This window comes from Protopterus annectens, chromosome 6.part1 (assembly GCF_019279795.1).
Source record: "Protopterus annectens isolate FY-2018-M chromosome 6.part1, PAN1.0, whole genome shotgun sequence".
NCBI lineage: Eukaryota > Metazoa > Chordata > Ceratodontiformes > Protopteridae > Protopterus > Protopterus annectens.
This window is the reverse complement of record NC_056738.1, coordinates 407,949,767-407,976,448: the sequence shown is the minus strand read 5'-3', so window position 1 is coordinate 407,976,448 and position 26,682 is coordinate 407,949,767. Positions and strand designations below refer to the sequence as shown.

The following is a 26,682-nucleotide window of genomic DNA, read 5'->3' as shown; positions in this document are numbered from 1 at the left end:
AATCTTAGATATAGGGCCGAGGTTTACAGCAGCAGTGTCCTCTGTAAGATATACCTGTCCTCCAAACCATTCTGTTGATGTTGCAGAAAAGGTTTAGATCTCTAGGCCGAGTATTTCTGAGGCATTTGACTTGCTGATGTGCAGTAAATCCATCAGTATTTGTTCAGAGGATGCCTTGTATGCCAGGCATAGGTCACCTCTTAGCAGTCTGTAGGATACTGAGTATAGTGAAAGGGCTTTGAGTTGGTCCATGTAGGGCATGTTGTTTAGGCCTTGTATCCTTTTACTAAGGTATCTCTGTGGGCAGTCCAGTTGTTGCATGTGTCTGGACATATATATGTTAAAGATGGCATTATATTCAATGACTGGGTTAATTAGGGCTAAGTAAAGGGGACGATGACATTCCTAAATCTAGACACAATCCCTTTGTTTACAAGCTGTGCAATACAGAAGGATTTTCTTACAGCAATGGACACATGTTCGTCAAAAGTTAGGCCACTGTCCACATCAGTTCACAATTCCCAAACAACTGGGTCAACTCTTAGGGGTGTATTGTTAATTTGGTAGCTCCCTGGGATAGATGACTTCCCAAAAATAATTAATATTACAAAATGATCACTATCTCTCTTATTAATCACTTCAAACATTAGGTTGTTAAGCATAGATTCAGGGTAACCTTTCTTTAGAAACATTGTTTTTATGAGGCTACAGTATTCAATAAAAAAACTTATCCCTGGTAGCCATTTTTGCTGCCCTCACAAATTGCCTCTTTAGCACTGCTCTTTTTTGTGGTAAAGGGTGTGCACTAGTGTAGTATAAATATGTGCTGGAAAATGTGTTGTTTCTTGGGACTATGCCACTGATTTTAGCAACAGGACATATACAAATATAAAGAACTTGCTAGAGAGACGTACAACTAATTCCAATTCTAATAATATGTTAAAATGTGGTCACTGTAAGTACTGTAAATTTATAAAAGGTTGTGACCAATTTGAAGTCAAGAAATAAAGGTATATTATTCATTGTAAACGCAATAGTGCTATTAAAGGGGTCATATACATTGCCTTCTGTAAGGAATGGACTTATGAACACATTTATGATATTCAAACACACAGCAGCCAGGTAACCAATACAAATTAATGCATACCCCAGCAAAACTCAAAAGTCAAAACGCTGCTCCAGTGGTCACAAACCTCAATTTTAAAAGTTTAAGGGCTTTCATTCATTAAAGTATGAACTTCATCAGAAACTAATCACACACTACTTCCTTTTTAAATAGGAAAAGGTACCAAAAAAGGTGAATGAATTTAAAAAGATACGCATATGAAAGCACCTATTTACAGCAACAGTATGCATGCAGAATAAAAAGCTAAAAATCATTTTAAATACCAAAAAATAAAGAACGTGCTAGAAAACGCATATATACAGGTTGAAAAAGCTTATACAAAAGAACAAGTAACAGATATTCGTAAGGAATACTTTGCACTAAAAAGTATAAATGTATAAAAAAACAATATGTAAAAATCACATAGATGCTGCTTTGTTTCTTAAAATAGGTTTGATCGAAATCACATCATTCAAACCAGGTAGAACACTTGTGTTGAGTAAAACCTGCCAATAATACTCACTCTCTTTGTTCAACCAAAAGATCCCAGTCTCCCCTCTACTATGAACTGGAACGTCTCCTGGGACAGTAAAAGCCAAACTTCCTAAAATCATTACAATTAGCAGAGTGCTTATACAACTCATTAGTTGAGGTGGCCTTCCTAATAGAAAAAGTGATGATGACCCCTTTTTTTGGAAAAAGTAGGGTTCAGGATGTTGAGATGTCTAGTGCTATGGTGAACATGCCACAGGCATTTATGACAGAGTGCAATAGGGAAATTTACTCTATAAAATGTTCCTTTAGCACTCATTGGTACTCTGTATTTGGTATATTTGGCACTCATTGGTACTCTGTGTTTGGTACATTTGTTATGTTGCAGCAACTGCGTGACAAACAAAGATTTGTGTACAAGAAGAGTAGTAATCTAAAGGCTGTTCTTGAGAGGATAAGTTGTATGGAAGGTACTAAGATTAAAAATCTGGGTATGAAGCGATCTGGTGACTGCAGACAATGTAGGTACATACTTGAAGGATCGCATGTTTCTCTCCCTGGATACCCCAGGTTAATTTCAGTTGGGGTGGTTACAACTGTGGAAAACAAGGGGTAGTGTGCATAGCCTTTTGTGCCTCCTACCCAGAATTCTATGTCGGGAAAACAATTGCCCCTGTGAAAACTAGAATATGCCAGCATGGTTATGCTATTAGTAAAGCCAACTCAACTAATGCATTGTAATGAGTTTAGGAAGTTTGCTTTTACTGTCCTAGAAAAAGTTTCCATTCCTAGTAGGAGGGAACTGGGAACTTTTGGTTGAGCAAAGAGAGTATTATTGGCAGGTTTTGCTTAATGCAAGTGTTCTACCTAATTTGAACAACATGATTTTGTTTAAACCTATTTTAAGAAGCAAAGCAGCATCTCTATGTATTTTACATATTGTGTTTTTATACATATTATACTTTTTTAGTGCAAATAATTTCTTATGAATATCTGTTACTTGTTCTTCTGTAGAAGTTTTTTCAACCTGTTTATCTGCATTTTCTAGCATGTTCTTTAGTTTTTGGTAGTTATAGTGATTTGTAGCTTTTTATTCTGCATGCATACTGTTGTAAATAGGTGCTTTCATGTGTGTATCTCTTTAAATCCATTAACTGTTTCTGGTACCTTTTCCTGTTTAAAAAGGAAGTACAGTTGCCATGTGATCAGTTTCTGATGAAGTTCACACTTTACTGAATGAAACTGCTTAAACTTTTAATAGAATTAAAGTTTGTGACTACTGGAGCAGTGTCTTGATCTTGGAGTTTTGGTGGAGTATGCTGTTATTCATACTGGTTACCTGGTTGCTGTGTGTTTTCACAAGCAGTATGTCACAAATGGATCTTTTTGAAGTTTTTGAGGGGATGCTCTACTTCTACTTTTGGTGGTACATCGGTTAACCTCACTTTACTATAAGAATGTATGAGTCAACTAAAGAAATAAGTTGACTCTGTTAGCTGCTTCTAAAAATGTAAACACTATAGGAAACACTGGTCCCAGTGTTACGTATACTGCTGTTTGTCCTAGGAGACTACCCACTTTGGCTTCCACTACTGCCCTTGGTAATTCAGAGCCTAGGGTGCAACTGATGAGTTGTTATGGAAATTTGCAGGACTGGTTTAGTTCTAAATATGTTTTTGGTCAAAATGGCTAGGAAACTCCTTTAGAAAATGTTCATCCTGCTACTGAGTACGATGTTACACTTGATGAGAAAATTCATAGATTTGAAAAGTTGCTCACTAAATTTAAAACTATTCAAATGGAAAAATTCCTTTTTGAAGTATTGTATTGCCAACAAGTGAGATCCTGGGGGTTTGAGGATCTATAAATACCCCAATGGTGTTTCTGCAGGTTCAGTCCTGCATCACAGGCTGTTGGAATTTTTTGACTGGAGTGGAATCGAGCTTATGCACATTATCATTTGGGACAACATGTAGCAGCTGGCAAAAGTTGGAGGATGACATCAAAAATCTGGACGACAAGATGAAAATAGATTCATTGTTTTTCGACCATTCCAAGGATTTCTACAGGATTTTTAGGTAGATTAAGTAACACAAAATGGCAGCTTTTAAAAGAAAACAGAAAAAGATTTGGAGGGATTTTAAGGACAAAACTGCTTATCCAAGTCCACAGGGTGAAAAAGGCCTTGGGAAGTCCCCCCCTCACTCTGTAGTTGACCAGGAGAGAATGGAGTGCTACGACAAGGAATCTGCCCATTTTTTGGGGGGAAGACTCCATGGAGGTCGAAAAGACTGGAAGAAAAACAGAGCAGGCATGAGATGAATACATACCATCCCCAGAATGGGCGTTACTTCCAATCTTCATATCCCAGGTAGGAGTTTTAAAGGATGAATTATTGGAAAGCACAGCCATGAAACTAACTGTATCAGACAAACCTGGACACTGATAAAAGAGGTACTGTTTACAAATATGGTGGTTGCAAAATTTACAATTTTCTAAACTCGAGATTTCCCCTGTGTTTAGTAGTTTGTTCCAAAAAGGTTGTAAATGTATTCGTGCTATTAAGCCTAGGGCAGTTGACTCTGTACTGAACTGAGACTATATACTAGGCAGTTAAAACTGAGATGTCTTATTTCTGACAATGTAGGGGTTTCTTATGATAAAGGATTATGTAGAAGTAATATTTTTAACCCTCCCCTTGCACCACCAGTGGCTCTTTTTGAGCAGATCTGTGAACATTCTATTAGGTATTGGTGCAAAATGAACAAACCCAGGTATTATAATTTGACTCATGAGGAGAGAGAGTTATTGTATGCATTATCTACCAACAGGAGGTTATGAGTTATGAAGCCTGACAAGGGAAGGGGGTGGTCATTATGGACCACTTTCTATATTCCTCTAAAATATCAGAGTATCTTAATAATGGGGAAATTTTTATAGAAGTTTCCATAATAAGATTCCTATAACAGATCATGCCATTGACTTGGTATTAGAGGATATTTTTATAACATATAGCTTGCCTCCTAAGGTCAGGGAATTTTTTTGTGGTAAAAATCCCAAGGATCCTTGCTATTTTCAGGATACCAAAGATCCACAAATTGGTTACAGATCCCCCACCTTTAGACTGATAGTTGCTTCCACAGGTGCTAAAACAGGACCTTTCACCAAATATGTTGATTTTAAATTAAAGTCTTTTTTGTTGACAAGAAACATTTTTAAAGGACTCATGGTACTTTTTGCAAACACTGAAAAACACTTATTTTATTGCTGATAGCTTATTTGTTACCGTGGACATTAAACATTTGTTTTAATTGATACGCCATGATTTTGGGTTTGAATGGTTTCATGAGGCACTAATTGCTGGTACTGCTCTAAGCAATTGTGAAATTAATTTAATTTACCAATCCATGGAGACTGTTCTTCCTAACAACTTTGTGTACTATGAGGGTGAATATTTTAAACAGCACAAGGGGGTGGCCATGGGTGCAGGATCAGCTCCATTTTTTGCAAACATGGTTTTATGGCACTGGGAAACTTCTTGGATTTTACATTTGCCTTTTTCTTCCAAGATAGTGTCCTATATTAGGTACCTGGATGATATTGTTATTTTATAGAAAGGGAGATCCAAGGAACTGGATGATTTTATTAGGGTCATGTCTGACTCCACAGACGTTTTGGAGTTTTTCTACCAGAAAAACAACCATTCTATTAATTATCTGGCTATCACTCTATATAACAGTTTGGAGCATAGCTAGCATTTACCATAAGGATACCTTTTCAGACACTTACCTGCACCTTGATAGTCAACACCCCTGGTGGCAGAAGAAGAATTTGGTTAAGGGGCAATATATCAGATTAATCATTTTAATATTGGATGGTGATACTTTCTGAGGAGATAGACAAGCTCAGTAGTATGTTTAAGGATCAAGGGTATCCTCAGAACCTACCTAAGAAAGTTACTCTGTAACTTGGGTTACAGAGGGCACAAACACCACCTATGCTTCTCTTTTGCCTTCAAAAAGTAGGGGTCAGGATGTTGAGATGCCTAGGGCTATGGCAAACATATCACAGGCATTTGTGATGGAGTATAATAGGGAAATTTACTCTATGAAATGTTCCATCAGCACTCATTGATACTCTGTATTTGGTATATTTGGCACTCACTGGTACTCTCTATTCAGTACATTTGGTATGTTGCAGCAACTGCATGAAAAAACAAGGTTTCTGTACAAGAAGAGTAGTAATCTGAAGGATATTCTTGAGAGGAGCAGTTGTACGGAAGGTACTAAGATTAAAAATTTGGGTATGAAGCGATGTGTGCCTCCAGACAATGTAGGTATATACTTGAAGGATCACATGTTTCTGTCCCAGGATACCCCAGGTTAATTTTAGTTAGGGGGAGTTACAACTGTGGAACAAAAGGGGTAGTGTACATAGCCTTTTTTGCCTCTTGTCTGGCATTCTATGTCAGGAAAATAATTGGCCCATTAAAAACTAGATTATACCAGCATGTTTATGCTATTAGTAAGACCAACTCAACAAATGCATTGTACAATCACTCTACTAGTTGTAATGAATTTAGGAAGTTTGCTTTTACTGTCCTAGAAAAGGTTTCCATTCCTAGTAGAGAGGGGAATGGGAAGTTTTGGTTGAACAAAGTGAGTACTATTGACAGGTTTTGCTCAGCACAAGTGTTCTACCTGATTTTAACAACTTGATTTCAATTAAACTTATTTTAATAAGCAAATCAGCATATCTATGATTTTTTACATGTTGTGTTTTTTATACATATTATTCTTTTTAGCTCAATGTATTTCTGATGAATATTTGTTACTTGTTCTTCTGTATACGTTTTTTCAACCTGTATACATGCATTTTCTACCATGTTCTTTATTTTTTATAGTTATGATTTTTAGCTTTTTATTCTGCATGCATAATGTTGTCGTAAATAGGTGCTATCGTGTGTATTTCTTTAAATTCATTCGTCTTTTTGGTACCTTTTCCTGTTTAAAAAGGAAGTGGAGTGGGCATATGATTAGTTTCAGTTGGAGTTCATATTTTTCTGAACAAAAGCACTTAAACTTTTAATAAAGTTGAGGTTTTTGACTACTGGACCAGTGATTTGATCTTAGGAATTTATGATATTAAAAAGTGAAGGACAAATAATGCACTCTTTAGACACATTTCTCAATATCCTGAGCATGAATTTAAATTTTTAATTTGAGAGAAAGTAACCCCAAGTATTAGAGGCAGCCTTGGTCATTACAACTTGAGAGGAGAGAGTGGATGTGGCAACTATCCCTTAACGCTTATTGTTGGCCATGCTTAAATGATTTTGTTTCATTTGCAAGTATCTTAAAATTAAAGGCAGTCTCTAGATAACATTGACTTTAGAACTGTGTTTATTGCATAGCTTATTTTTGAACTTGTATTCTGAAAAGGTGCTGCATAATATTTATGGTTCCTATATGGTAGGAAGCATATTGTTTCTTGTGACTATGCCACCAATTTTAGCAACAGGACATTTTATATATATATATATATATATATATGTATATATATATATATATATATATATATATATATATATACACACACACATATACATATACACACACATATATATATATATATATATATATATATATATATATATATATATATATATATATATATATATATATATACAGATATATATATATATATAGAGAGAGAGAGATTTTATTATATTTTATTCAATATTTTAACTATTTTTTGTAAATAGTAACAAATACGATAGAATATATGCACACAGTTTTTGATATTCATGCATCTTGTTATATATTTTTATGACTTTTTATAATATTTATGATTTTACTTAATGAGTTTACTAGTATTTTATCTTTTCTTAGGTTAAATTCTATATTAAGAGTATATCACTTTAAATCACTAAAGTTAGGTGAATATGTGACTTTTGAAAGGCTATTTAAATGCCTGATTTTTAACTTGTATTTTTATCTGATGAAGTCCTGTAGAAAACAGGAAAAGAGTAATTATTTTATTGTGAACAAATCCACAAATACGTTCCCAGAAACAAAGGAAAACACTCTAGAATTTCGAATACTTGCTGGTAAAACACCTCTCGATAAAAAGTAATATGTTTATTTAAGCCGTTTAACAAATGCTTTTCGTCAGAGCATTCTCCAACTTCTTCAGAATACAAACAGAACAAACAGTGCCACTCCCCAATCATACGTATATAAACCCCTCTAATTAACTAATCACTTGACTATTAGTGCTAAGACACAATAATATACATCTCATTAAAAATGATGCCGGTTGTGGCCATTTCTTTGTTACATATATAATAATAATGCAATCCTCCATAAAAAAGGCAAACCTGCGCCTACATTCTAAATTATCTACAGCTCTGAGATTAAATAGAATAATAATTATGTTTGATAAGTGCTTTTATGATAATGCTGTTTTGATGATATACACATGGCACCTTCTCCCAACCACTAAAGGTGTTTCATCTATCATTGTCTAAATGGTAACCCGATCTCTATAGAAATGGGACCAAAGATCGCAATTCCAGTCTGTGCCTTGTAGACAGTAATCAAACCATCGCTTCGACCCGAAATGTGCCGTATCACATTACCTGTTCTTTGCTGGTATTGAGTTATATTATGCATATGAATATGTGGAAATCAAATTATGTTACCTGAAGAATCTTGCAGTATCTTAACTTGATAAATTGTTTCACATAACACTACCGTGTCAGAATTTGATATAACCGACAGTTTTTCATACCCTAAAATAAACATAACCTTAGCCTACTTACATAAACTAATTAAAGGCATGCATATGCTTCTCTTCAGGCTACAAGATTCTTGTATTATAAGAATCCTATACATAATAACACCACTGAAGTACATGTATAAAAATTGAATGTATATAATATACACGGAAAACGAGGATGGATCTACCCATCCATATTTAGATGAATAGCCCTCTGGGGCATAAATTATTGTTCTATTGTGTACTCCGGTGGTCTACTCTCTATATATAAAATAGCTCGATAATGAAAAATATTAATTAATGAAGAGAAGCATATACATGCGTTTAATTCGTTTAAAATGTATGTAAGTAGGCTAAGGTTATGTTTATTTTAGGGTATGAAAAACTGTCGGTTATATCAAATTCTGACACAGTAGTGTTATGTGAAACAATTTATCAAGTTAAGATACTGCAAGATTCTTCAGGTAACAGAATTTGATTTCCACATATTCATATGCATAATATAACTCAATACCAGCAAAGAACAGGTAATGTGATATGGCACATTTTGGGTCGAAGCGATGGTTTGATTACTGTCTACAAGGCACAGACTGGAGTTGCGATCTTTGGTCCCGTTTCTATAGAGATCGGGTTACCATTTAGACAATGACACATGAAACACCTTTAGTGGTTGGGAGAAGGTGCCATTTGTATATCATCAAAACAGCATTATCATAACAGCACTTATCAAACATAATTATTATTCTATTTAATCTCAGAGCTGTAGATAATTTAGAATGTAGGCGCAGGTTTGCCTTTTTTATGGAGGATTGCATTATTATTATATATGTAACAAAGAAATGGCCACAACCGGCATCATTTTTAATGAGATGTATATTATTGTGTCTTAGCACTAATAGTCAAGTGATTAGTTAATTAGAGGGGTTTATATACACATGATTGGGGAGTGGCACTGTTTGTTCTGTTTGTATTCTGAAGAAGTTGGGGAATGCTCTGACAAAAAGCGTTTGTTAAACGGCTTAAATAAACATATTACTTTTTATCGAGAGGTGTTTTACCAGCAAGTATTCAAAGTTCTAGAGTGCTTTCCTTCGTTTCCGGGAACGTATTTGTGGATTTGTTCATTCAGTGTTTAGTTACTTCAATGATTTTATTGTATTAAAGTAATTTATGCAGGGCTTTTTTAATGATTGTGGTGTTTCTCTTGTGAATAGATGACTTCCCAAAGGAAACTAATGCATTTTTTGGCATTTAGTCTCAGTCTGTTATTTAGTACCATTCATTTGTTGGGGAAAAACCTTCCTGTAGAATGACTAAGTCATTTGGGTATTCAGTGACTGTTCCTAGCTTGCAGTCATCAGCAAACTTAGTTAGCCATTGGTATTAGGTTTTACTTCAGAATAGTAGATACCAAACAGGAGAGGTCCCAGCACAGAACCCTGCGGGACTATGCATGTATAAGCTGAGCTGTCTGTAGCACTGAAAATGCAGTTATCATAAGGATAAAGGCAACAAATATAGACCATTCATAAAGTTTAATCAAGCTACAGAATGAAAAAGTACTATCTATTGCTTGAAAAAATCACAACATGGACTTCACTGACACTCAAGGAAATGTGTGAATGAGAGTAAGTGGGAGACACTTCGAATACAGGGTTGGATTTATGGAAACTGTGCCCCATAGGGTAAGGTTGGTGCACACTAAAATGGTACACCAAAATCCTTTGTAATTTATAAAGATAGCTACAGAGTGGGGTGAGATGTTATACATAGTCTTTCCCTATTGTGTAGCACAATATCAATTTGCAGAACACATATGCAAACAAACCTTCTTAAGATTGTATGCAGTGCAGAAGCACTACACTGACTGAGCATGGGATGGTTCCAATTCCATAAGGTGCAGTACTATAACTGCATACAGACAGTACTGCATGGTAGGAAAAACACAGCTAATAGATTCAACTTCTTTCTGTATACCACATTGCAGCACAACAGAGAACGGAAGAGTTGCTTTGTAAGGTATATCAGACACATCATACCTGAAAAAGGAGCTGTTTCTGCTGTCCTGTATAGCAATATTGTGCTATACAGTGATTCAGTCTGTAGCAGCAGTGCACATAGCATATACTGTGAACTATGTGCTCTTCTATACTATTCATAGAGAGAGTGACCATATTTAAAAATGATAGTAGCAACAGGTGGTATACTAAACATATAGTGCACAGAATATTTTCATGACTCTGCTCACTATGTTTATAATAGCCAAATGCATGTATAATTTGTATGTTTCCTAAAACATTTAATTAGCCCTCACTCTCAATCAGACTGCCTCTGCAGAACATAAGCTACATCTTAACTGCAGCGCCATAGTTCAATCGATGCCTAGGGTAGACCCCTGAATGGCACTCCCCAACCTGGAAAAAAGGTTATTCCACTATCAAAGACAAAAAAATGTTTTGAAAACCCTGGGGATATCTTAGTAATGATATGATGTGTTGAAACTTACACTGTTGTCAAAAAGCTGAAAATTCATGAATTGAAAAACATGGACCATTATCACCAATGAACATTTTCAAGAATGCCATGTGAAGAAAAAAACTGACTGAGAGTGTTATGGCTGGGAAGAACTACTATTTAGCTTCATGCCAACAGATACAGTATACTGACCTCTGCAGGAAATGAATAAATCTGAAGCAACTTAATTATATGGTCTAGATTTAATTTCACATAACATCATTGAATCTTTGAAGTTGCTTTTGTGGATATGTTACAGATTTAACATTTTTTCTTTGTTTGCCTTTAGTTCAATTTCTCTGGACATTCTTGGCCAAAACATAATATCACGTGCCCTTTCTTTACAAATATCAGTTGTTTAAGTATGCTTCATATACATTTTCTCTCACATGAAACCATGTTGTAAGTTTGCAATATCACTTAGGTAGATTTAAACATTAGTACCCATGATTTATAAATTTTATCATATGGATGCAGTGGTCATGAACTGTTAATGTTTTTCTTCTTATTACTTAGCCATCCTCAACTGCGGTGGTGGTGCTGCGGTAGCATTGTCACCTCACAGGAAGACGTTGTCCTGTTTGATTCTCAGCTAGAGCATCTTCTGTGTGGAGACATGCATGAATGGGCATACCTTCGTTGAAGGTTGTACGTCAGGGCCGGCAACTCAGCACGTAAAAATATACTGCCAATCATTAGCGGGCCAGAGTTCCGCTGTGGTGACTCTTAACCGGGAAAAGCCAAAAGACACAACAACTTAGCCATCCTCAGCATCATATTTTTGAGCTGTGGCTACAAGTCATTCTCAGTATGATGAAGGTGTGATTTCCCTGGTAGAAACTGAAGAAACAGACAAATTCCTTCCCAGGGTCTAGGGCTGCTTGGAGGGATCACACCTTGTGGGTGAGAAGAGGTGGCATCTATGGTCAGCCTATTCCATGACCTCCCTAGGCACTTTACTTAGTGTGCAGGGTGTTAGGATCAGCAAGTAAAAAGACAAATCACTGCTGATGGCTAACTAAATTATGACCTGTCTGAGCTGACTCTTATCCCAGTGATGGGGGATGAATGGGTCTATTGGTTGGGAGGGAGCTGTCATCAATAGGCAGTAGTGGCAAAAAGATAGCATGTGTGTGTGTGTGTGTGTGTGTGTGTGTGTGTATATATATATATATATATATATATATATATATATATATATATATATATATATATAAATTAAATACTTGTCTTATTTGTTTAAGACTGTGTGTGTGCAAACCTACATTACTGCACTCTAAATGTTGTTTCTGAGGCTTTAGGATTTGTACTGCCTGAATGCATGAAATAATGCCTCTAAAATATGTGAATCATTGACTCTACATCAGTGCTGATAAATTTTCTGTGAGTTAACATCACCTTCCACTGCACTGCTCTTGCATCTTAATACTGAATTTGTTAAATCATGTCTGTTAATTCACATTGTCAAAAAACATATATGCAGACCTTTCCAATATATATATATATATATATATATATATATATATATATATATATAAAGATATATGAGGATGCTGAACTGGCTAAATTTGAAATAATAAATCGTACCCTGTTTTTCTACTTACAACACAACTTAATCTAGCCCAGTGGTTTCAGTTCATGCTGAGAATGTCAATAATGAAGCATTTGACTCAGACAGTGAATTTCAAAAGCCATTTGTTTGAATGATCTCTCAGTAATGATGCCATACTCAGCCCCAGTATATAGCTTAAATGTAATAACTGCACCATTTATAGAAAACTTCTAGTCCAGTGACTTTTGCAATGGCAAACAGTGAATTTCTGACTTCAGTGAAGAAATTATGCTTCTATTATTACAGAAATGAACAGTATTCATAGACACATAATTTCCTACCTTACATTGGCCAGTTTGGGTAGTAAACACGTTAACATCTGCACAGCCCTAACTTTGCATCAGTCACATGTAAAACAGCTGTATCATTTCTTTCCACTTACATACCTGAGAAAAATGGGGTCTCAACCATATTTTCTACTCTCTCTCTCTCTCTGTTAAGAGATGAATATGGCTTGTTGTCATGCTGGTAACCATACCTTGGCCAAAAATATTATTGCTGAGCTGAACACTTTGCATTTCTAACTGTATTATCATTCTCATGAATAACTTGAGCTTTCTTTGCTGCCGTAATGCTTAAAACACATATTACATTATGTTTTGCCTTACGAGTACTCTTCTGTGTCTTACATAGAGACTTAAGCTTCATTTTAATTTTACCCACATTTAAGTCTTTTGCAAGTACCTTCATTTGAATACCAGTTAACTCTGCTGCTTGACATATATTCACAACTTTTTCCAGTATCAAATTAGATTCAGGCAAAAGTTTGCTCCTCCTTACTTAGCCATTTTATATGCCATATTCATTTCTGTCTTTCAGTAGTGAATCATGGAAATTGCTAAACTCAGTTTTAGCTCAGTGCTTTAACTCAATCACATCTGGTGCAACAGAGTTTTTGAAAACCATAATTTCTAGTAAAGAAAAAAAAATCAAATGGCAAATTCTTCATAAGATCACAATAGTAAACATTTCAATGGAAATAATGTCAGACTGCTGCTTTTCGGTATGCTATTCCTTAGTACAATGAAATACCTTAGCTGAGTCAAGCCTACAGAGTTGATTTACAGTTTGTAATACTCCATGTCTGCAATGCTAGTTATGTGGGCTGTCTTTGTATTATTTATGCCTACAGCACCTAAAAAGCAGACCATACACAACAGTAATAAGGCAAAAAGGTGTTTTACTTCCTTCATGTAAAAGATTTTTCTTACATTTAAATATAATCTGACTCAGAGATCCATGAAAATGGATTTTTTTTTCTTTTTTGTAAATTTATCTTGACTTTGAGAGGCTGAAGACAGAATGTTTCATTACAGTAATGTGAAATATGGCTGCCTTTTTGACACAAGGTTACATACATGTCCATGTGATATACTTGACTCCTAATACAAAAATAAACACTGCCAACCACAGGTGTATATATAATATACATTGATAGTTGAATACTGCAGTAAGTATACTAACAAAGGGATAATGTACTATAAAATTTGAAAATGTAATAGCCACAGCTATTTCCAAACTAATTGAAGGCTATATACTGTAAATCCCCTAACTCTAGACAGCTTCTAAACTGGCACTTCTACCCAGACCCTTATTCTGAAAGCCAGCAAGAGAAAACCTTCTGCAAACATTTTAATTATATAGGTCAAAGAAAGTGTGACAGTAATATCTTTTTTGTTTGTTATTTTCAGTACTTGTCCTTAAAGAACATGTAACTCTGACATGATGATTTAATGACCTTTGTTTGGACTTTTTGAGTGCTTATTGCACACAACCTGATGAAGTCCTAGATTGGGGATGAACACTGATTTTTTTAAGCCCTCCCTTCAAGCTGTTGCATTAAGATAAATGAGCTAACATATTTTCTACATTTTGTTATTTAAGCTTATGGTGAGTTAATTCACTCGCATCAGAGACATTTTTTTTAACATTGGGGCAGTTCTATCTGCATTTTTAAAAGAATTATCCTGCTTTATTTTCATGCATTTCTGCTCTTTTTTTAAATCAGAAATGAACCTGTCAGCATTATATCAGTATCCTTCTCTGCTACAAATACTCATGGTCTGAAAATACACAGCACTGATACAGTTAGTTTTGAAAAAGCTTATGCCTCCTTTTGCAAGCTAGTAAATCTGCTCAAGGCAACTGCTGGCATCTTAAAAATACATATAAGTTCAGCATGCCCCTCACTGATCTATCAAAATGGTCGAGTCAGAATTTAGCAAATGACTATCTAACAGAACTGGACAAATCAGTTGTAGAAAGCATTGCAGTGTACAGAGTGTCTCAAATACACTCCACAACTGAAAAGATAGGCTAGCTAAGTGCCTTTCTGACATCAGAAAGGTGCATAACAATTGTTAAGAACCTCCTCAACACTGTTGAGCTGTAGTCTCACATTTAACAGTACTCAATGTCAGAAGAGTGTCAGGAAGCCATTAAGCCAAAGTAAATGCTTCATTCAGACTTTTTTAAATTCCGTTTGAAGTGCTTACCAGCTTCCTGGTGCTCTTCTTGGATGGTTGCGTCCTGTGTGGCAACAGTTAGTGTGTTATGGCTTTCTAAGATATAAGCTTACTACTATTATGTTGTTTTTTTTCTGAGTAACTTTTATAATACATGGGAGCAGGTAAAATTTCATGCACTACAAAAAATTATGATTGAGTCTTTCCATTCATAACCTGGGAGTTTATGTGTTCTTGACATGAATGTCAAGATTTACCTCTCGAGCTTCACCCTGAAGGTGAATTTCTTGACATCTGTATTGAGAACACATAATATCCTGGTTATCACAGGAGATCTTATCATAATCCTCTATATTGATGGTACTGAAACATTTAGTGCAATAATATGAATGCTGCACACCTTACTGAAAGCAAAGATTAATGAAATTCAGCAAGATTTTTCACTTTCTCAATAGATTCTGTTTTTGGTTAATGGAAAAAAAAATCTGTGGCATTTGAAATTAGCATTCACCAGTCTATACAAAGGACATTTCAGTTAGAGAGACTTGTTAATCCAACTAATTGCTGTTCCTGTTGCTTATGATTACATTTTCTCATCTCAAAGAAAGAAAATATCCACGAAAATTATAAGGAACATGAAAGTGCACGTGAAAATAACCCTTCTACTGCTGCATTACTTCCTTAAGTAAAGGAATAAAACTCAAGGTAGTTTTCCTTTAGAAATAATCTCTATACCTCTGTAACAGCAGCAAATTTGACTTGCTTCAGCAATCCTTAAATATCATTATTCTGATAGTAACAAGACAGTGGGGTGAGTGCATGTACCTCTGTATATCCATTCTCTTTCTCCAGTCCTTTTGTATACCCACCAAGCTCCTTAGGGACAAGTACTGATTCCATTATTTAATGCTCAATTTTACATTCATGCTGTAACCTCCATCATCTCTTTTCCAAAGACACTGAGACTAATTTCTCCTTTCCTACGAAAAAGAAGTCTCATGTAGATGTTTAAATGTATTTGATATCTTGTGCCATTCAGAACATTCTGGGTAGCAACAGCATTAGAAACTAAATCAATTATTTACTTAAACATACTTTTTATCTTCATTAACTTCCAGAGCAGTAGTTAGCATTGCAGAAAGCAAATTCTAAGAACTGTCTTTTTCACCACTTGCAGAAATTAGGGAAAAAAATGGGAAATCCCCTTTAAAATATGTCAAGTCTTAACATGGCCTAGACTGATTTATCCAAAATGATTTGGAAAACAGATCCCTAGTTTGTAAACCAAAACTTTATAGAGAGAGAGAACGCTAGAGCTGGACACACAAAGCATTACACAGACAAGTTACTCGGCATGTAGTTCCTCTGGATCTGTGAAAGACTGGCTCTTAATCAAAGCAGTTCTTCCTTGAAAATGAGGCAATGTATCTTCTCTGGACTCTCTGTGTTAAACAAACAGTAAAATAGAACTAAATTATGAAAGGCAACAGCAGAATCATGAACACAACCTGAAACATAAATGTTCTTTTTAGATGCATTCACTGTGGTACTGAATAATTGCAATTTGGACTTCATTATCATATGAGTTTCACACAACAGGAAGATGGGGCTTGAGTATAATGGAAAAGTATTCATTAGTCCATTTTGTGCATGGCATTAAGTATACAGAGTAAGACGGCCACACAATATCAAAAGCTGACATTAGGAGCTAAGTAAACTCTGTAAGGCAAGAAAAAGATACCAAACACATACACACACACACACACACACACACACACACACACACACACACACACACATACACATACACATACACACTAAGAAAAATGACTCTCCTGTCAAAAGATGAGTAGAAGAGTCTAGCTTGGTAAAGAAGCAGAGAGCCGTATCAGTTCATTTCAATCACTGATGAACTTGGCCTCCCATCAGAGTTCATCATAATCTGTTTCACTTACTCACTGTGGACCAGCAATGTAAAAAGCAGCCAAAAGAAACACATTTGATTTTTATAACAGTTTTCATGCTTTCTGCCTCCTAAAGTGCTGTTTATTATTGCAGATGCCCTATACTGAACAACACTTTCAGTAGATGAAGGAAACTATAGCACATGAGGTGGAGAAGATAGATGCAGCAATACATTAAGGATCCATGGTTACCAATGCTTTCTGGGGAAGTGATGCTACTGGGATTTGGGACAGTAAGAGGCTCTGACAGTCTCAAAGATATTCTGTGGTGTATATGCAACTCAATTATGTACCCAGTTCACATTGCACTGAATTATAGTGTATGATATCTCATAATATCTCTAATATACACTAGTTGTACACTGTATTTTGTGTGGAGTTTCCCTTCACTGGATACCACTGAATTTCCTTATTCAACATTCCTTTTCAACAAATGAGACACAGTGAAAGCTCAGATGATTTATGAGATGATACAGAATTTTGTATACCAATGCCACAGTGGAAAAACTGACATAATGTGGTCACAATATGAGCTTTGTTGTTGCACCATTTCAACTAAAACAAAGGCTGAGGTTCCCCATTGTGTAACAGTGTTATGTTAGCTACCTTATTTCAACATAATCTTTAGAGAAGCAGCATTTTGCCCATTGCAATAGCACCATGTGTCCTAGCTTCAAATACCTAAATGAAGTTACAAAGTGAGAAAGCAAAGTAAGTAACTGTACTCAGAATGCTGTATGCTGGTTATTTTACTAGGTAAATAATCAGCATATGTACTATATCTTTAAGTAAGTAAATTAGGACATATGCAAAACTATATATAATATATAAAAGGACAGTTACACTGGCCCAGAATCAACCAGTCGGCACAGAAGGTCGGTGTACAAATCAGAAATGTATAGCCATTCCTACTTGGAGTGGGATACAACAGCCTGAAAGTTAGAGTGAAATTCCAAAAATTATGGCTATACTCCTGGCTAGTACATATATGCTACAATGGTATGCATATTCTTTATTTTTAATTAAAGCCTAAATTAGCTTTACATTTTACAGTCCATGAACTAAATAGATGAAAGACACATTCCCGTTTTTTCACTTCCTACATAAATTAAATTTGTCTTTTTTGAATCTGGTAGAAGGTGGTCATTAATATGAAACGTAAGCATGGTGTCTTTGTGCATTTTGTCAGTTTCTTGTTTGTTTTATAGACAAATGAACCTCCAGTGTGATGTTATGGAAGTCCTTTATAGTGCCTTGATGACAAATTAAATGTAGAGCAAAATTTACAATTATTCAGAATATTAATACTTGTCAGTAGACTCCACTGTAGAAAAAATGCTTTGCATTAGCAGAGGATGATACAGTCTTCCAGTTTTCCATGTTTAAACAGTACATTTACATACATTGTTATACCTGGTCCCAATAAACAGGAGATGACAAACTATTGTGTTCCTAGTTACAAATCCTGCAAAGTATACATTGCATCAGACACATTTAAGAAACAAATTATCTTTGAGGCATTCCTTCTTATGTAAAGGTACACATTTATAGGCATATTTGTGTATTTGTTAATTTGGTCTCTGCTTAACAATGCAGACTCACAGAGTTCAAGTTCTCATGGCCAGAATATTATGGTACTTATTATGTGTTATCATCATGGCAGACAGTTTTCTAGTGTATTTTGTTTTATTGTATAAGTATATACAATAATTGAATACACCAATTATCTGTAACTGTTTATTTTCTAAATAAACTACATTATACTTGAATGTGTAAGGCAGTAAACTGCAACTAAGCCACATCCTGCAGTCCAGGGATTAGATATTCTATAAAATCCACTTACCATAGCCAGCCTTAGGCATAGGCCAACTAGGTGGCCACCTAGGGCGCTGCTGTAGCAGGGGCACTTTTCCAGTATTTATTTGGTGTAGGTAGACCAGGATGGGGGCACGTGGGTGGTGTGGGGGGGCACCATGGAGTCCTTTTGCCTAGGGCACCAGCTGGCCAAAGGCCGCTGCTGCCACTTACACACTGTTCATTTCTAAGCAAGACTAAAATGGATCTTGTGGGTGCTTCCCATTTAACAAAAAAATTTGGCCTCTTTCATATGGCATCTGCAAGGGAGCCCAGTGAGCAACAAAATTAAATTAGTAAGTTTATTTTTTTTAAGAAACAGTGAAACAAAAGCTGCCAAGAATATGGTAAACTCCAGCATTAAGCAATCCAAATTATAGCAGTTTAGATCAGATGACTAAAGTTATGAACTTGATTCCTGAAATTTCCACTGGCCAGCTGTGTGACTCTATGCAAGTCACTTAGCCAGGCATAGCTTCTGGGTCACCCCAGAAAAGTGCCAGTTGTCTCTAGTGGGCTTACCCAGTCAACAGATTAACTGGTAATTCATGTATACATTACCTAGCTAGCTAACTAGCTACCTCTCTATCTATATATTTTTAAGAAACAGTCCTCTAAACATTATTGTCCAAACCTCACAAACAATGGATTTATATTTAGGTATAGCACTAATTAAGATAGAACGGGTGTACTTTCAATTTCCGAAAGCCCATAAGCCAAACATTATTTTTGCAAGACAAGAATAATGAAAATCCTGATACACATAGTTTTTCCCAGGACAAGTAAACACTTGCCCAGAATGGGGAAATATGCCCTTTTTTCCCGCTGTAGTGTGATCTCAGAGTTGGTATATATAGTTGGGGGTGCAGCCCCCCACCTCGGTGGGTTTCAGATAGTGTGGTGTGTTTTGTGTAGTTTTGGGCAAGAAAGAGACTAGTTGTGATGAACTGGGTTAGGTGCAATATGGAGATGGGGTAACTCAAGGCATTAAAGTAGCTGCTAGTGGGTGTGGCCGGGTGACGTGATGGGTGCTTTGTGAACTTAGCTCAAGTAGTTTCATGCAGTCACAGCCAATGAGTTCAGTGTTTAGAGGTGTAGGTGTCATTGTGGCATGTAAAACCCTATTCAACCACCTCATATGTCTAAAATAATGACTTTTTTTCTAATTCTGGCACATGTTCTGAACAGGAAGTCTATTGCTTTTGCCTCAGAGGCACAACACATTGTCTTGGATGACTACCTTTTATACTTAAAGTATTCAGTACATATTCATAACACTGCTAGACTCATAAATCAGTATAATGGCAATACTCCTCAAGCAGATTGCAAGAGAAGGGAGAACCAAATCTCTTCACTCCTAGAACACTGATACTCTGTGATTTGGTGGTTCATGATTTTATGGTGCATCCAAAGTATACACTATTCTGAATGGCTGCAAGATATTTTTTTCTATAAAACATGGCAATCTCTTCCTCCATAACAGGAATCATGAGTTTTGGTCATTGTCTAGAAGCCTGTATTTTGCTCACTAGGTGGATTACTTAGGTTTTGCAAATAAACTGTGTCTACAGTGCATCATGCAGTCATAGAAATAATTTGACATGCTCTCTGTCAGAACTGCATTAAATCACTAAGTCCCATGTGATAAGGTATTTGCACTATGTACATTAGCACTTTTTTGGAATTTCTCATTACAGTGTTCCTGTCTGAATGTCTTTTTGGGCAGCAAAATGAAGATGCCAATATGACATGTAAGGATGTGGGGAGAGCAATCTCAAATAAGACTGTTTAAACTGTCATTAATTCATAACTTTTTTATGTTTTCTTTGTTCTTTCTCACGCATTGAATATTTTCATAGGATTATTTCCAAAACAGTAGTAGTGTTTTTTTACTTCTGGAGAGACACAGACCTTTGCTACACAAAATGTTGAGACAGATTCATGCGTCATACAATGCTCTGTAAGCAACAGTTCCTTGTAGTTATGGAAATAAATCCTGAAAAACTCTGAGACCTTAATAATGGAAAATAAACATTGTTATTCTCCAATACACAATACCACCGAGCAGGGACAGAGTGCTTCCTTCTCAGTTAGCTCAATACATGGACCTTTATTGCAAATGTAAATGTTTAGCTGTTCAACATTTTAGCTTTGTAATACATAATAGTGACGTCAATTGTCCTAGATATAGTGCTTCATGAATATGGAAGAGAATATTGTGGTACAGTTGTGTTACATGTGCATGGATATAGTACTTCATGAGTATGGAAGATAATATTGTGGTACAGTTGTGTTACATGTGCATGGATATAGTACTTCATGAATATGGAAGAGAATATTGTAGTACAGTTGTGTTACATGTGCATGGATATAGTACTTCATGAGTATGGAAGATAATATTGTGGTACAGTTGTGTTACATGTGCATGGATATAGTACTTCATGAGTATGGAAGATAATATTGTGGTACAGTTGTGTTACATGTGCATGGATATAGTACTTCATGAATATGGAAGAGAATATTGTGGTACAGTTGTGTTACATGTGCATGGATATAGTACTTCATGAGCATGGAAGAAAATATTGTGGTACAGTTGTGTTACATGTGCATGGATATAGTACTTCATGAGTATGGAAGAGAATATTGCAGTACAGTTGTGTTACATGTGCATGGATATAGTACTTCATGAGTATGGAAGAGAATATTGTGGTACAGTTGTGTTACATGTGCATGGATATAGTACTTCATGAGTATGGAAGAGAATATTGTGGTACAGTTGTGTTACATGTGCATGGATATAGTACTTCATGAGTATGGAAGATAATATTGTGGTACAGTTGTGTTACATGTGCATGGATATAGTACTTCATGAGTATGGAAGATAATATTGTGGTACAGTTGTGTTACATGTGCATGGATATAGTACTTCATGAATATGGAAGAGAATATTGTGGTACAGTTGTGTTACATGTGCATGGATATAGTACTTCATGAATATGGAAGAGAATATTGTGGTACAGTTGTGTTACATGTGCATGGATATAGTACTTCATGAATATGGAAGAGAATATTGTGGTACAGTTGTGTTACATGTGCATGGATATAGTACTTCATGAGTATGGAAGAGAATATTGTGGTACAGTTGTGTTACATGTGCATGGATATAGTACTTCATGAATATGGAAGAGAATATTGCAGTACAGTTGTGTTACATGTGCATGTAACATTTTATTGCTACAAAATGTGTATTTTATCTACTGTTGCTGGATACATTTAAATAGGTCAGTCTTACAAATAATACAACTGCATCAAAGACAGCTGCTATAAAGATCGTTTGATAAACTGACAAAAACACAGCATCATAACTGAAATGACATAAACATTGCGTGATATGTATGATCTAAATTTTAATACTATTTTTTTTCTTTAGGTCAAAAAGAAAGAAAAGTGCAAAACCAAATAAGGAAGAAGTTGCACTTGAAGAAGTTAAGGAGCCGCTGTTTACAAATTCTGTGTAACTATTAACTAAAGCAAATCACACAGACAAGATAGTGTGGTTTGTTTCTGCTGCTGCTAAGCCAGCTGTCTTTTTATGAAAGCTGTGCCTCACAATGTCTTAAATATTAAAATAATTGTACAGGTGAAAAGGAAAACTTGGGCTTTGAGCATTCAAACCACAGCACACGGTGAAGTACCTGAAATGAGATCTAGGTAACAAAATATTAACTACAACATAAAATGAGAGTTACAGGCAGATGAATAAAGCCAAAGAAGTGAAAAAAGACAAAGCTTGAATTTGGGCAGACACGACTTCTCCCGTTATGGTCATTACATCGGAACAACAGTCTGCAGAATGATTGGCAGTGGACTTTTATGGTGTTGAGTTGCCAACTCAGTGTTCAACCTTCCACAGAAGACACACACACCTAGGGCCAATTTAGACTGCTCAAACCACCTGCAGTATGTCTTTAGAATGTGGGAGGAAACTGGAGCACCCAAAGGAAACCCAAGTGACCACAGGGAGGACATTCAGACTCCCACAGAAGGCACCCCAGCTGAGAATCAAACCAGCAAATCTCTTGCTATGAGGTAGCAATGCTAACCGCTGCACCACCATGGTCACCCAAGGGGATTGGGGCAGAGATTATATATCTAAAGCAATAATATTTAAAAGGATATTTTTATTTCTTTTACTCTGTCAAAGGAAGGAGGCCAGAGAGAAACTAATTTTGATTTAGAGGTCCTAGGTAGAGTCATCTGTGACAGAAGAAGTTGTAAGAAGCAGAGATGAAGTAGATGTGAAGAAGGGAAAGATAGACAAAAACAGATAAGCTCAAATAAATGCCACAAATAAAACTATTAAAGTGCAGTGAAGACAAATGATATTTAGCGTAATAAAACTTTTAATTGTTGCTTTCATAAAATAACTTCTTCAGAAAATCAAAGAATGATAAAATTAGTCACAATTTTATAATAGATTTCTACCAATAAAAACTGAAAACAATTAACTTGATACAAAAATGTCATCTTATCACAAACTTAAAAAGCCATTAACACTACTATACTCTTTAAAGTCCCCATAGCTTGTTTGCCTTTAAAAAAATCATTTTATGTTAATAGTTTCATTCAGGCCAGGGGAACATCAGCCCTTAATTTCACTTGCCATTCTACCTCTCGCCGTACTACAAAACTTAAGTCTCCTCCACTTGTATCTCCTAATATTTGTTCAAGAATGGCAAAAGTGAACTTTTTTGTAGTCATCACATAAAACAAAATGCCTGTAGAGAGCATTATTTTCATCCTTACTTATAATTGCATAAATATGTTCTCTTATTCTCTGTCTAAAACTACATAAAAACTTGTACACATAGAACATAAAGCAATATACACCACTCCTATTGGGCCATGTGTATCTCCCTGGTATTCTTAGGGTATTAGGGATATTAGCCAAGGAAATGTAAGGTTCCTCATAAATAAATCTACAAATATTGCATCCTTTACATTATAAGTACCTAATGGTTTGTTAGTTGTGTGGTTTTTTTTAGTGTTGTGTTCCAGCATATATTTTATACACATATCTTTTTTGTGTAAAAACGTTGGTGCTTTACCAAGTTTCCCTAAGATCCTCATCTCCAGAAATAATTTCCCAGTTATTTTGGATGATCTGTTTGATATGAAATGCATCCACAAACATATTCAAACAATAACTTGGAATAGTTTTCTGAAAGAAAAAACTTTCATCCACTTCACAGCTATGTTTGTGTCCACAACTTCCTCCTGTACTATGCTACTAGTATTAGCAGAGGCAATAAAGTTGCCATGTTTATTTGTTGTTGGTCTTAATATTTTTCTTGTTGTTTGTTGTTAATAATTCTATTGTTTTTAAAACCTGTAAGAAGAATGGGCCCAAATGTTGTTTGTCTTCTACAAGATATTTTTAATGCAACTTTTTCTAATCTTCCTTAGGCTACCCTTTAGCATAAAAAACAGTCAAAATGTAATGTACTTCCTGCTGAAAAAGTTGGTCATTACTTGTCCTTCGAGAGGCTCTGATGTAGTGGCCTCTAGGTATATTTATTTTCATAAACATAGGGTGATTGCTGTTGAAGGGCAAATAACTGTTCAAGAAAGTATCTTTTCTAAAGATGTGACTACCAAACATATTAGTGTCTAAATTCCATGTCAGCTTAACGTCCAGAAATGGAACAGTATGTCCTTTGTCACCAACAGTGAACTTAGGAAATGATGTACATTTGTTAAGATTACTAAAAAAAACTCCAAATGATTACATTCTCTTTTAACTATAAAAATACAGCTAATCTACAAAACGTCTGTAAAAAAATACTTGTTCATATTCAGGAATGATGATCACAATTTCCCTCTCCCAACAACCTAACACTAAAGTGGTGTATGCTGGGGCTAGCATCCCCCCATGGCTACACCCTTAACTTGTCAATAATATTTTTTGTTGAACAAGAAAAAGTTATGGCCTTGTTTCCAATTGAGGTGTACTTGTTTAAATACATTCTAGCAAATTCTACTCCTTCTTCATCTGGAATAGATGTACGCAGTGACACAACGTCAACAGTGAACATATAACAACCACAGGCTGATGAATTACTAAAAAGAGAGAAAGCTCTAATACTATTCAGAAAGTCCCATGCAGCCTGAATATAATATGGTAACTGTCGTACTAAAGGGTTTAACACTGAATCCAAGTATATTGAAATTCCTTCTGTGGCACTACCTGAAGCTGAAACAATAGGTCTAAAAGGGGGGGTCTGTGGAGTGTTTGTGTATCTTTGGGATATCAAACAAAACTTCTACTCTAGGATGTTCATTTAACAAAGTTATAAACATCCAGTGTGATTTCACTATTTATTAAAAACTCATATAAAATATTGTATATGTTGGTAACGTCTATGTATATCTAACAAAAACTTCTTTATACTCATCTTTGTTACACAGCATTTTTTTCCATTGAACTGTTGTAACTTTCTGTATCCATTACTACTACCCCGCTTCCCCGTCAGCTTTCATAAATCTCAAGGTTGATTGATGTTATAAATCCTGTAGGCAATTAAAAGTTTTATTACGCTAATCATCAGTTGTCTTCACTGCACTTTAACAGATTTATTTGTGGTGGTTGTAGTATTTTACTATTACCACAGATGTTGCCAGTTTTTATTGTGTTTATGTTCAAAAAATGAACAGGAAATGAAATAATGACATTAATTTTTGAATACAAAAATATAAATTAATAGAATTAATGTGTTCACGGATATGAGAAATAATGACACTGGAGACGACCTAGTTTGATTTCATCAAAGGCAAGTCATGCCTACTTAACCTGGTAGATGTCTTCATAAAACCCACCAAATTAATAGAGGAGAGCAAACAGTACACTCTGCCTACCCTGACCTGGCCAAAGCATTGACACAAAACCCCACTCAGGCATTGCAGGCAAACTCATAAAATTAGATATAAAACCCTACGTCTCTCATTGGATAGCCAGATAGCTCAGAGATAAGACACAGTAAGTCAGCATAGGGTAGCCTACGTCAACAAAAAGGCCAGTCACTGGTAGAGTCGTGTAGGATTCGGTGCAGGGCCACTCCTTTTTGGTATCTACTTCCCTAAAGTCAAGGCTAATTACAAAGGCCTCTTGCTGACCCAAGTTTGCAGATGATTGCAAACTAGCAACTCACTGAATTCTCACAAAAAAAATACTAGGCATAAACAACATGCCCTACATGGGCCATCTTAAAGACTTATCTCTATACTTGGTCTCGTACAGACTGCTTATGTATGCCTGACCTACCAAGCATCCTCTGATCCAGCTCTGATGGACCTGTTGAATATCTGCAAAACAAACAGCAACAATACCCAATCAAGGGACCTAAATCTCATTTGCAAAGTAAGCAAGACATGTTGGAGGCGCATGCATGTGTCTTAGAGATTACCAGTTCTTTAGACCAGAACAGGCTTCCTATCCTTGTGAAACAGGGATCTTCCCCACCCCTATTCAAGCACAAGTTGGATCAGTGAATTGGGAATCAGAAAGTTACCCTTGTCATGGTGCCTACATCTCTGGCAGACAGCAGTAGCTTATGAATGCTTGACCTACCATGGCCAAGTGATATATAATATATATATATATATATATATATATATATATATATATATATATATATATATATATATATATATAGATCCCTATCAGATTGCCGAAATTTCAAAACTCTGAAGACCATATGGCTGAGACCATATGTCTGACGTTCTGAATGCCAAAAAAAAAAAAACAAACAAACAAGGAAATAAAACAAAACCATTTTTGCAAGGGGGCAAGCCCCCCTGCATCCAACACCCCTTGCTACCAACTCCAAGATCACATTA

At 35.6% G+C, this 26,682-nt stretch overlaps 1 protein-coding gene across 1 annotated transcript in view; it reads left to right on the top strand.

The window, feature by feature from the left end:
* LOC122805301 (solute carrier family 22 member 6-A-like) overlaps window positions 1-22,304 on the top strand; it is a 291,374-nt gene extending 269,070 nt beyond the window's left edge. The window contains exon 10 of the mRNA XM_044075389.1: window positions 22,217-22,304. Within this exon, the coding sequence (XP_043931324.1) occupies window positions 22,217-22,304 (88 nt within the window). The remainder of the gene's footprint in view (window positions 1-22,216) is intronic.
* The last annotated feature ends 4,378 nt before the right edge of the window (window positions 22,305-26,682 follow it).